At 38.7% G+C, this 13,042-nt stretch overlaps 1 protein-coding gene across 1 annotated transcript; it reads left to right on the top strand.

The window, feature by feature from the left end:
* The first annotated feature begins 4,000 nt into the window (after positions 1-4,000).
* LOC125776177 (RNA polymerase II elongation factor Ell-like) lies at positions 4,001-5,803 on the top strand. Its single transcript, XM_049447081.1, has one exon. It carries the CDS (start codon positions 4,001-4,003, stop codon positions 5,801-5,803), a length of 1,803 nt encoding a protein of 600 aa, XP_049303038.1.
* Positions 5,804-13,042: the final 7,239 nt, after the last annotated feature.

Here is a 13,042-nt window from a genome sequence, read left to right as displayed (position 1 = left end):
AAAATTCTGTGCATGCGGCTCTCATTACAATTTCATGTTGTCATAAAATCGCTTTGCAAAAATTGACTTGGCCATCATAGCAGCAAAAGCAATAACAATAGCAACAGAAAACCAACGCAAATAAAATTGACAATGGTTATTTGTAGAATTGCCTTTAGTAACACACACTATATTTAATTTGGCATGTGCATATGTATATAGTATAGCATGATAGCTGCGAGCACTGACGGCGCGTAAAAACTTTTAAGGGGGACGAATTGTCTCTATAAATTTTTCGAAAACAAATTGGTCTTCTTTGAAAAACAAAAATGAAATACTGAGAAGAAAAGTGAACATTTTTGTTATAAACTCAAGGAGTAGAAGTAAGCTAGCAAAGACACAAACCTACTCAACGTTTGAATCTTAGAGCTCCACTCCGTTGGAAAAACGAGGTGGAGAAGAACCTAGCTACACTTCGAATCTCCAATTGGCCTCTAACAGTGAAAAGGAAGAACGACTTGGGCGCTGTTGTAAACGCGGCTATAGCCACGTACGTAGTTCTATCCACTAATTTACTCAATAGGGATCATGAGATCAATGTCAGGTTATTTGGTTTGCTCGAAATTGAACGATTTTTGTTTGAAGAGTATCTGTTTCTACCAGACAGTGAATATAAATGTAGCTGTACAATCTGCCTAAACTATATAAGGTTACAGCTTTTTTCCTGGAAGGTTGAGAAAGATATAGAAATAATCCCACCGTACGGCTCTTGAAGTCCCTAGACCAGCGAATATTTTTAATGGTTGGGTAATTTAGCCGTTATGTACTGCATTAAACTCGAATGCCCTTATGCTTGTAGAATATCCTAAAAACATACATCTATTGCATCTTACTTAATTAACTAATATAACAATATCATTGTCTTACATAACTATCAAGCCAACAATAGCGCTTTCCTCATAAGCGGATCTTAACCTCGCAAACTCCTCCATTTCGTAAAGACCAATATTTCAGTTTATGTATGCAAAGATATTAGTATTTTCATATTCAGTCATTTAGTGTCTGTCTTTATGGCCACGCTGCTGCGAACCTGTTTAGTTATTACCTTTTCGATTGCCTCATTCGTCGCACTTTGGTTTCTTTTTAGCGACTGAAGTTTACTTAAAGCAGATTTCGTTTCAATTTGTATGTTTTTGCTTCGGTTGGTTTGATTTGGCATCAAATCTTAAATTATCGTATACAGCACGAATTATCAATGGAAAATTGTAGAAGAGAGCACTTTTAGTAACCACGAGGATGAGTGCTAATCTCTTCGAAAAAATGTGAGAAGAAATCTTTTACCTACAATCTTCGATTTATATTTATTAGGGGAAATATTACAAGTATTTTAACCAGATTTTAGCAGTTTTGAGAGTCGATTACAAATCTGTCTGTGAGAAAAAGGCATGCATTTATGTTCTATTATTAAAAATCTAGCGAGTTGTCAACAGTTTGTTAATATGATATTTCACATTTAATAATTAACATACGCTAAGTAATGAAGTTGTCTAAAAGAACATACTTGCATGCTTTAATACAGTAAAGTCTCTTTATATTGAACCCTTAAAGCGTGCAGTTTTCGGATATTTTCCCATACAGTTCGAAAAAAGTTCAACACTTGGTATGCAGCAGAGACCAAGGGAACCAACTAACCTGCTTCAAAAAGACGATACCTTTACCTACCGTTTTCTGGAATTCACTTAGTGTGATCTACATCAACTACCTGGAAAAGGCAAAACAGTTACGATATGCTGAATTATTGAATTGCCGCCTATTCGTCGTTTCTTCTTTTCGCAACGTGGCGCCAATTGGAGATTCTTCTTCACCTGGTCTTTCCAACAAAGTGGAGGTCTTCCTCTTCCTCTGCTTCCCCCGGAGGGTACTGCGTCGAATACTTTCACAGCTGGAGTGTTTTTGTTCATACGCACGACATGATCTAGCCAGCGTAGCCATCGTATACCTCAGCTCATCGTGCTATCGAATGCGATATTCACCGTGGCCAAGGCGCAGAGGACCGTAAATCTTTCGCAGAACCTTTCTCTCGAAAACTCGTAACGCCGACTCGTTTAGTAAGGTAGAATAATACTTATTACAATTTATACCAACTGCTCCAAAGTGGCCTGTGGAGGAGAGATGGGGTTATGGTGCTAGGATCTCTCTCTCTTTATCTGTCTCTCTCTTCATCTCTCTCTCCCTCTCTACATATCCATCAACCAAACTCAGCTAGCATTTCTCAAGCGGCAGTATCAAGCATAGAGAGGCCTCTGAAGTTCTACTATATAGGAGGATACAGAAAGCTACCATATACGTAGAGACTCAGGTGGTATGGCTAGCCTTGTCGTCGCTAATGATAAATTCCAATAAATACAGGAAGGCTTTAAGCTCACTGGCAGGTCACCTACACCTGTCAATAATTTGTATTCCCAAAATCTCGAATTCAACGCAAGCTTTCAATGTCTATCTACAAAAAGCATAACGTAGTTGTTTCATTGAGAACGCCAAATGGTTTGAGAGAGCTGCACTCTTACCTACCCACCTATCTTCTGTAGGATAAGTATTTATAGCATCACGTCATAATTTCAATTCATTTTTATTGTTCTCATGAGTTCTTTTGCGAGTTTTAGCATTTTTATAAAAATTGTGTTTATTATTTTAACAAATTAATTACTCCAGCAAATAGCGATTACGTCTTCCAACGCATATCTTTATGAGATCCCTTATTTTTAGAATACCTCTAAATTTAAAGCGATTATAAATATGCCGGAATTTCTTTATTGCTTTCAATGTAAGCAAAATGTCAGATTCTAAAATATATTTATTATTATTTAAACGCAATAAACCATTGCTGTCGGCTTTAAGACGTTTAAATATAAACTGTTCTATAAATGAAGGTTTTCAGTATTGATTTGAAGAAGCAAAGAGCGCTAAAGTAAGAATATTCAATGAACGCCAAAGAATAATAAACAATTAGTACACATTCCTAACAAGTCGGCCAGATGCACATAATCTTTAAATTAGGTGCGTAAATATAACAGTTCAATTGAAAAGTCCCCGTCATACCATAGGAAAACACATTTGACCCTCCAACTTTTTGATACCACTTTTGCAGTACGATTTGTCGTTTGTTTCAAAATAGGCTTCAGTTTTGGAAATCACCTCTTCATTCGACGAAAATTTCTTTCCATCCATTATTTTTTAAGATTCGAAAACAGTAGATAGTCTCTGGAGGCCAGATCTGGAGGTTGCCATCGTTTTCACTAACTTTTGACACTGTGCACTGTCTTGCTGAAACGGCACTTTCTTTTCCTACAAATGCGACTTATTTTCGGCGATTTCGTCCGAGTCCGAAAAATCAGGCTATAGAAATAAAACTTTATATGTACAAGTAATGTCTCAGGTACCTTGCTCGTTTAAAAACTGTCGAAATCAAACCGACCGATCATTCAAGATATATTAATGATATTTTGAAGGGCTCATCCCTTGAAAATAAAATGCCCATTTGTTAAAAATATGTTTAAGCTTCCTCTGTCCCCTATAAGCATAAATGAAAGCTTTTTAAATGCCGATTTACTTTAACAATGCAATCGTTGAATAATGGAAGTGTTTCCCAGTCTTTTATCAGATCTAAGTTAATCAACGTAGAAAACATTTCACATTCCATTCTCCTTTGTTGAATTTAAGGAAATCCGGATTCCCTTTGTTTTTAGATTTTGAGTCTTTTGTTAAAGTCTGTTCGTGAATTGGGTTAAATCTACCTGGACGGTAAGTCCTCGAAAACATTATCATGTATCTACCTGCTATACGAAAAAATAGACCACGCCTTCAGACATACCTTTTTGGACGCAGGTAGATGCGTTTGAAACATACCTAAGCATGTCCGTATAAATAGACCCCGAAAGTGAAAATATAGTTCAAAACCAAAAATCTATTCGGCAGAGAAACAAGTAAATTTCAAGTCTAAACAAGCTCTTACAGAAAAATCATGGCATCAAATATTTCTAGCAACTGTTATTCTGGACACAAAATCGATCGTTATAGTGACAACCGACATCGTTCTACAGATGAAAAAGAGAACACCTCGAAAAGTCAAAATTCAACTGACGTATCTCGTTGTAGTATTCGCGAACGACTCATCCACTTGTTGGCGTTGAAGCCATTCACCAAGTTGGAGCTAACTTCACGGTTGCAAAAGGAAGGAATACGTAATCATGAGCGCTCGTCCATTAATAGCATACTCATGGCTATTGCTCAGCTCCGGAACCAAATGTACCACCTTCGAGTGCATATGTGGTATTATGTGAATGAAAATTGGCCCTTCTATACTGAGGAAGAGCAGAACCAAGTCAAGCGGAATAAGCCAAAAGATCCAACTCCATCAGACAATTCGACCAAGGAAGAGCAGAATCAAGTCAAGCGGAATAAGCCACGAGACCCAACTCCATCAGACAATTCGACCGTTGGAAGCTCATGTGAAGTCTCAAATAGTGCAAACACATCTGGACTATCTTGCTGTCATATTCGGGAACGACTCATTCACTTGTTGGCATTGAAACCATTCAGCAAAGTAGAGCTATTTTCACGATTACGAAAGGAGGGAATTCGTGATGATGACCGTTCGTCCATTAAAAGCATACTCATGGATATTGCTTCAGTCCGCAACAATGTATATAGCTTACGTGGGCATATGTGGGAAAATGTGAATGAAAATTGGCCTTTTTATACTGAGGATGAGCAGAATCAAGTCAAACGGAATAAGCCACAAGACCTATCTCCACCACACAATTCGAACGACAGCAGCTCGTGTGGGAGCCTGAGTCCATCTTCAAGTCCCCCACAACAGATAGACAGTTTGGAATACGAATATTTACCGCCAGCAAAGAAGCAACGTATAAGTCGTGTCAGCCCTAACAGTAAACATGACGTCGCCAGCTCTAACAGGATCGGTAACAAAACTGATAATAGTACAACACAGTTCAGTAGCCATTCGACGAAGAAAGATTCTGCGTATCAAAATAATTTGTACACGTATGATAGTGATAACACTAATCGTGTTTTGGTCAGCTCTAACTCAAGTAACATTACAATTAACAACCCGACGCATTGCAATAACCATTGGACGAAAAACGATTCTAAGAATCAAGAGAAGGACATTTCGAGAAACAATGGCGACCAACTTAACCTGAAAAACGATGGAAATTCAAAACCCGAAAGTGATCTGCCAAAGAAGAACGGAAGTTTAACGGACTCAGCAGCACCAGCGACAAGAAAGAGTTATACATTGATTGATATGTTCGGAGATGATACTGCAAACCCTACAAAGAGAACTACCAAAGATGGGTCTCATAAAAGGAAGGCTACAACCTCTGACCTACAGCAACAAACTCAACCTCAACGGAATTTGACAGAGAGGTTGGTTGATCTATTCGGCGATGATATTGCAACACCCCCAAAACAGACCGCCAATGACCGGCCGCTTAAAAGGAAGAAGGAAACGGACCATAACCTACACCAACAACAACCTCAACGGAACTCGCCAGAGATGACTGAGAGTTTGGCGGAGCCGGTGGCACCAGCCCCTAGAAAAGAATATAAGTTGATTGATCTATTCGGCGATGACATTGCGACCCCTACAAAAGTGACCACCAATGACCGGGAAAAGCGGCATAAAAAGGAGTCTTCAGATCAAAACTTGCGACCCCAATCGCACTTGTCAAAGAAGAGCGAGACTTTAACAAAATCCAAGAAGCAAAGAATGATTGAATTATTTGGAGAGGACTCTGATTAAGAATTAAATAGTGATTAGTTTAGTTTTCTATATAAGTTTTGTATGTTATAAATATTACTTTTAAGAATAAATATATAATCTGTATATTCGCATTTTAACCATTTTTGTTTATGTATGTGTATTTAAAACTAATAATCATATATCAGGCTTTATGAATAATGGAGAAGGTCAAGTGTATTTATTTTATATCTCTTTGACACGCCGCATTATTTTGGATTTTTTGCGCTTTTCTTGAGGTATCGTTCCTCCTAATTTTTTTTTTCGAAAGGTTTTGAAAGGTTGAATCTTCATTAAGTCAACTGTTCCGTGAAATCTGCTGTTGTAGACTTATGGACGGATTGCCTTAATACTCAAAAATATAACCTTGAAATTTGAAGGGGTTTCTTTTATAGTCTTCCGCTTATACATACACGTATGCATATATGTATGTCTATATAAAAGTATTATTACACAATTCTCTATTTTTTGCAGTTTTTACGAAAATTTCCTTTAATTTAGAAATTTCTCTGTTTATTGATACATCTGTGTCACCAGAGATTCCGCGCTTGGTGACACAGCCACATACCGCCTTTATTATTTACTTTATTATCATCACTTTTCCAGCTATTACAGCACCGCCATGCAATCATCAAATGACCTAACTAATTCACACACAGTCATTGTGTGAAAATTATCTATTAAAGTCACCGCCGCCGAGCTCCACTTCATTTCCATTTGCATTTGCTCGCGTGCAAAGTGCGCACACAAACACCACGCCACACAGACTGTTGTCTACTAGTACACTAACCTACAAGCAAAATGCCTTTGCATTAATGCACTCATTTATATGTACATATGTATGTGTGTGAGCGTATTTATACGGCAATTTATTTCCTTTTATTGCTGTGAGATAATCCAATATCTTCACACAATTCACTGGCATTAAATTAGCCTTCAAAAGTAGCTGTGTGTGTGCGCGCCGTCGTGAGAGTAACTGCGGTTTCGGGGGGTGTGTTTGTTATATTGCATTCTATCAACATTGGCATTGTACAGGTATTAGATGAAATCTCTTTTATGAGTCAATTTCGAGACGTCAATTTTCTTGGCGGTTTAATATGTAATTTGCAGTGTAATTTCTTCGTAGCGCACATGGAGTAAGCGCCGGAAACGGTGGAGCATGAGGAAGTGTAAATGTGTACGTACAAGTATTTATAAAAATAGGTGGATTATTCGGAATATTTCTGTTATTAATTGAGGAAAGAGAGCATGATATAGACGACAGGCAATGAATTGGCATACATACATACAAATGTACATAGTCACATATGTACGTATATAGATATAACTACAGTACAGGATTTATGTGGACTCAAGTTGAAGGTCGCTGTCATGGAATTAATTTCGAGCAGAGCTTTCTTAGAATTCTTAAGTATTTCAGTTTGCTTGTTTTTTCTTAGGTATGTAACTAAATCTATTTCTACTAGCCTCCTCCTTTCCTTCTTTCATTTATTCAATTAATTCCAGTCTTTAAGAAACTAACAAAATGGTAGACCAAAACGTTTCGAGGTTATTTATTTGTTGAAAAATGTGGAAAACTTGCTCTCACTCAAGAACTTACAACTGCGTTCAATAACGCAAATATCAAAAAATTCTGTTTCTCTTTTTAAGGAGAGACGTGTAATACTCGTTTTTTTTCATTTATATGTAGATTGCTACTGTAAAGCAAATGATTCTAATAGTGAACGAGGACAAGACGAAACATCTCCTCTTATCAAACGCATCATCGCATTCGCGACTTGCCTCTCACGTAACTGTTGACAGTCATAATATCCAAGTCGTAGATATTTTGGTCTATCTTGGAACAGAAACCACCGTCAACGTCAGCCTCGAAATCCAATCCATAATAACTCTTGCCAATAGGTGCTACTTCGAATTGAGTAGGCAATTGAGATGTAAATCCTCTCTCGTCGAACAAAGACGAAACTCTAACATTCACTCATTATACGGGTCCTGCTATATGGTGCAGAGCCATGGACCACGAAAACAACTGATGAATCGGCGATACGAGTTTTCAAGAGAAAGGTTTATTTCCCTTTATTGCTGTGAGACAATACAAGGCAGCGGCTATGCTGGCTAGGTCATGTCGTCAGAATGGATGAAAACACTCCAGCTCTGAAAGTATTTGAGATTCTGTGATGGTGGATGCATAAAAATCTCTCAACCAAACTAACGTAGTTTTCTACGAGCAGATATCGATGTGTGTGGCCTAATGGTGCTCAATTTCCTTCACATCAACCAAAACTGGCTGATTCCGAGCGATTGCTTACTTTGGATGGTCCAAATTAAAAGTTAGACCGTAGGGCAGTAGCTCTTAGTAGTGATCAATTGTCAATCCCACAAATTGTCAAACACATAGCAAAACATTCCTGATTCTGACTGTTTTCGCTAGAAGTTTTCGTAAGTGAGTCACTTTTCATCGCCAGTAATCTTTCGCTACAGGAATGAGTCCTGTTTTTGAATTTAGCAGCGATTCGCAGATGGAAATTCGGCCCATGAGATTTTTGGTGTTAACTCGTGTGGCACCCATTCATCGTTCTTTTATTATGTGTCTAGCTAACTTTAGAACCAAAAGAATCCCGAATAACCATAGGAACTACAGGTGAATAAGTAATGATTAGGGAAAACCATTGAAATTCCCAAAAAACAAGTAAGAATCCAATAAGAACCAGCGATTACGGATGAACCAAAAATATGGCATTTCTCTATCTCACGCTTTTAATTTTTCGGTTGCAATTTAATGCATTTTCGCCGATTGCTGAGCACTTTTGGTGCAATCAGCTATCTGGTAAATTCTGGAATTGCGAGCAAAGTATTATTAGGGTGCTGTGCACATTGATCCTGCGACCGATTATCACATATAGAGCGGTGACTTGGACCTCGAAAGCATCCAAGACTTCGGTATGACTTCAACTATCGAAGCTGCAACGGCTCGCCTGCAGCGGCGTGTCGGGTGCCATGGGCACATGTTCGACGGCGGCACTTGAAGTCATGCTGGATCTCACACCGCCTCACCTAGTAATCAGTCAGGTTGTCAAACACACACTGATCCAAATGACAGCAATCTCTTCCTAGCGCATGAAGGACTTAAGTGGCGAAATACCACTGGCTCTTCTCCTAAGGGACAGCATTACCAAAAGTGTAAACTTCAATAAAAAGTTCATGGTTACCCTCAGCAGTAAGGCAGAATAGAACGATTCCAGTCTCAAGCTACTGCTTAGGGATAGGACAATTAAATACTACACCGACGACTCGAAAACGTCGTATGGGAATTGCTGCGGGAGTCGCAGAACCACGCACCAAACTCTCCATACCTATGGGAAGTTTTTCGAGTATACTCCAAGCAGAGGTCTTTGCTGAAAATCCTTGCGTAGAAATAAACCTCCAACGCAAATGTCACAATGAATGTACAGTTATACTCACCGACAGTCATGTGGTACTAAAAGCGATCTCTGCATACGAGTTCAAAGCACTATTGGTCCAGGAGTGTATAGAACGGCTGAACAGTCTATCAGATCGTAGTCAAGTGTACCTTATCTGGGTGCCTGATCACAAAGGTATAGCCGGGAATGAACTGGCTGACGGGCTCGTCCGCTCCGCAATATCTACCAACATCTTAGGATATCATACCATTAACGAGCTCCTGCCCAAGGATGATGGGAGAGGTATTGGCCACATCTCCAAGGCATACTCCATGCCAAGTTGCTAATGACCTTAAAAGGTTTAAATATATAATCAATTTCCCAAGCTCAGCTCACTTGTCGCCTTCTACACTGGGCTTTGCAAGCTCAAAATGCACTTACATACATAAGTATATAACATGAGCCTATCTTCTTGTGCGAAATGTTGATTCTGTGACATAAAGCCTGAAATTAATTGACTGCACAGTAGTCTACATACAAGCGCATGATAAAGACTCTTGGATCCAGGTTTCCAAATAGGGATCACATCCCTCCATAGCACCTAGCAATATATTGGAATTAATCAGTATGGTGGGCCCAAATGAGTCGTTGTGACTTAGAAGAGGACACAATAGACCTTAAGTCGCAGTCGCAGTTATTTATCTAAACAAATATAATCTAACGCATTTCGTAAACTCTAAATCTATCGCTTCGCTAGAATTTCTCGCAGGGTATCTATGCGCAATTAAGTCTTTGCAATTTTCGTAATATTGCTTTGAGATCGTGTGAAGGTAAAATGTAATCAGACATTGCCGCAATAATCAACAGTTATGTATGTATGTATATAGTAAGTATGAGTAAATAAATAGACAATGGAGTTGCAATGACTCACACACATACAAACTAACAGACAAAAATGCATAAATTATACAAATATACATTTTATGGGTAAGTAAAAAGGTGTTATTTAGTCTAAAATATATTTATGTACATACATATATACTATTTTGTATATGAGTTTATATATTATACATAGATAAATGTGTCAATATATATAAGTATGTATATGTAAGTAACGGGTTTTTCAATAAGAGCGCTACAAAGTATTTTAAATAAAACGAAAACGGTTTGGGATATCAATGAAATTCTTAATACCTGTGAAAGAACTTTCAATGTCATTATGTCTGGATCTCGATTTCTTTTATAAGGCCATCACGGGCACGCTTGCAAGAAACCCAGACGTTGAATCCAATTTTCAACGGTTTTGAAGCGTAAATCGGCGGAAACTCTTGCAAATTTCACATTCGATAATCATGCGACGTTCATCAATCATCACTGGATTCTTGGCATAGACCATAGACTTGACGTAGCTCCACAAAAATTGGTCCAACGTTGCTAAACCGCACGAACCAGGCGGCCAATTGGCTGAGCCATTTCGTGAAATAACACGTTCACCAAACTTCAATAGCTTTCAATGAATCGTTTGTGACATTCGCTGTGTGCCTTGTGTCGATGTACTGTTCGAACTGCATACTGTATAAGCCCATATCATCCAATTCGGGCTAAAAGTATTTGGTTATCATTGAGCGCTAGCGATTCCCATTCGAAGTAACGTGCCGGTCTAGACCATCACAGAAGAAGTACGGCCCAATGACGCTGCCGGTACATCAACCGCACCAAACTGTAATTTTTGCTGGATGCAATGGTGACTCATGGAATACGTGTGGACTTCGGCCTGACGAATAACTCATATTTTGCTAATTGACAAAGCCATTCTGCCAAAATTAAGCCTGATCGCTGAAGATGATTTTCCAAAGAAAATCCGGATCATTTTCAAGTTGTCACGAACAAATGACGATTCTGGTGGTCAAGCGGCTTTAATTCTTGCGTCAATTTGATCTTGTTAGGATAAAAGCCAAGATATTTTTTGCCAAATTCGCCACAACGGCGTCACAGAGATGCCCAACGCTTGAGAACGACGTGTGAGAGACTGATTTGGGTCTTCATCAATTGATGCGCTAGCGGCAGCAATATTCTCGACACTACGGGCACTTCTCTGTTTCACTGGTACGGGAACATTTCGTACCGTGCCTGTGGATTCAAATTTTTTCACTAAACGCTCAATTGTTGATTTAATAGCACGATTTCTTAAATTTCATAAATTTCAACTCGTTGTCGGATCATACTTATATCTTTCCATGATGAAATGGCAAACCTTACTCAAGAGAAATGTAAAAAGAGTTGCGAAAAAATACATACACATATACATATATGTATATAATATTTATAATGTCGTCAATTGCTGTCACTATCGGTCTACTTTTGTAGCGTCCCTGTTGAAAGACCCGATAAATGTAATACATAAATACATACATATATAAATCCTAGGCTGTCTATAAGAGCTTTTACGCTTCAACTGTTTACAATATTATAGACCTACTTATATTAGCATTTATTAAGTGCCTTTATTAATTTATTATGTATGTATGTATGTATGTGGACACACGCTCGTATTTACATACAATGCAAAAAAGTAGAGCAAAATCGACTTGAACTTGAACCGAAAGGCAGTGAAGCTTAAACTTTACAGAGATACAATGGGTTTTCGCAAGGCTCATTAATTACGCAAATACATACATACATACATACATATGTATGTATAATTTAGTACATTTTGATTTTATTTACCGCAAACACACATACAAACGCAAAACAAAAGCGTCATTTGCATAAAAGGAGAAGCCGATGCGCATTTTCTGACAGTGATTTTGTCTGTTTTTAGCGGTAACGGTTGCAATACCATGTAAATGCGTGTGCGTGTGTGTTTATAGGGGCCACGCATTTCATTGTCTTACCGTTATCATAGAGCGCGCATGTTGTTGTTGGTTTTATTTGTAGAAGCTGCTGTTTTCATGGCTAATTTTAGAACAGGCACATGTGTATAAACATAAATACACACACGCATACATACAAACAAAACATATACATACATACATATAAAAACATATATATACACACAAATAGATACAGCTGTATGAGGGTAAGCAAATAAACACTGCAGTGTCAAGCAATAAAACGCTTATGGTTTATGATTCGCATTTTCATTTTCTATTTTTCGCACAGCGGTGTTCGTCAAAATAAACACACGCCACATTGCAACAACACGCACTCGCGCTTAACAGGCATTTCTAGGCAAATATAGCAAATTATTTATAAATACCAAGAATCGATAAAGCAAATGCCAATCATACCATCAAAGTCAACTAGCCGCTACCCTCCGCCTCCACCACTCTCTTCACTCCCCTCGCACAACATCAAAATAAGGCGCTCGCTAGTAACACCTAGTATCTTCCTCGAACTAATCAACAAGCAAGCACAATCGACTCCGCCTGCGCACTTGACCCCCACCAATGCGCCGTTAAGTAACGGACTTTTTTCTTGTGCTCCTACAATTTCTTTGTGGAATCATAAACGCCACGGCTTGCTGACTTTCACGTGCACATTCCGGCGCAAAAATAGCAGGATGGGGTCCGCTTCTTGGCACTTTCACTCAGCTTAGTCGCGATTCAGACTGTGATCCCATTGACGTGCCTGACCTATCTTGCGACGCATTAGCTGTGACTAGGCAACATCTTAACGCATAAATTGTGCCATCGAGCGTTTACGAGCGCGTCGTGGCTGGAGTTGGAAATCGGGGTGCGCGTCTTTTATGTTGAGGCGCTGCTCGTTCTATTTTCGCTGTGGCAATGCGCTGATAGCGTAGTAAATTTATTAGCAGTTAGAAATAAATACGAAATTCTCA

Source organism: Bactrocera dorsalis, chromosome 2 (genome assembly GCF_023373825.1).
Source record: "Bactrocera dorsalis isolate Fly_Bdor chromosome 2, ASM2337382v1, whole genome shotgun sequence".
Lineage (NCBI taxonomy): Eukaryota > Metazoa > Arthropoda > Insecta > Diptera > Tephritidae > Bactrocera > Bactrocera dorsalis.
The sequence above is the reverse complement of the archived record's forward strand: the minus strand, read 5'-3'. Positions and strand labels throughout refer to the sequence as shown.

Coding starts and splice junctions, on each gene's coding strand:
- LOC125776177 (XM_049447081.1), top strand. CDS start 4,001: ATGGCATCAAATATTTCTAGCAACTGTTATTCTGGACACAAAATCGAT.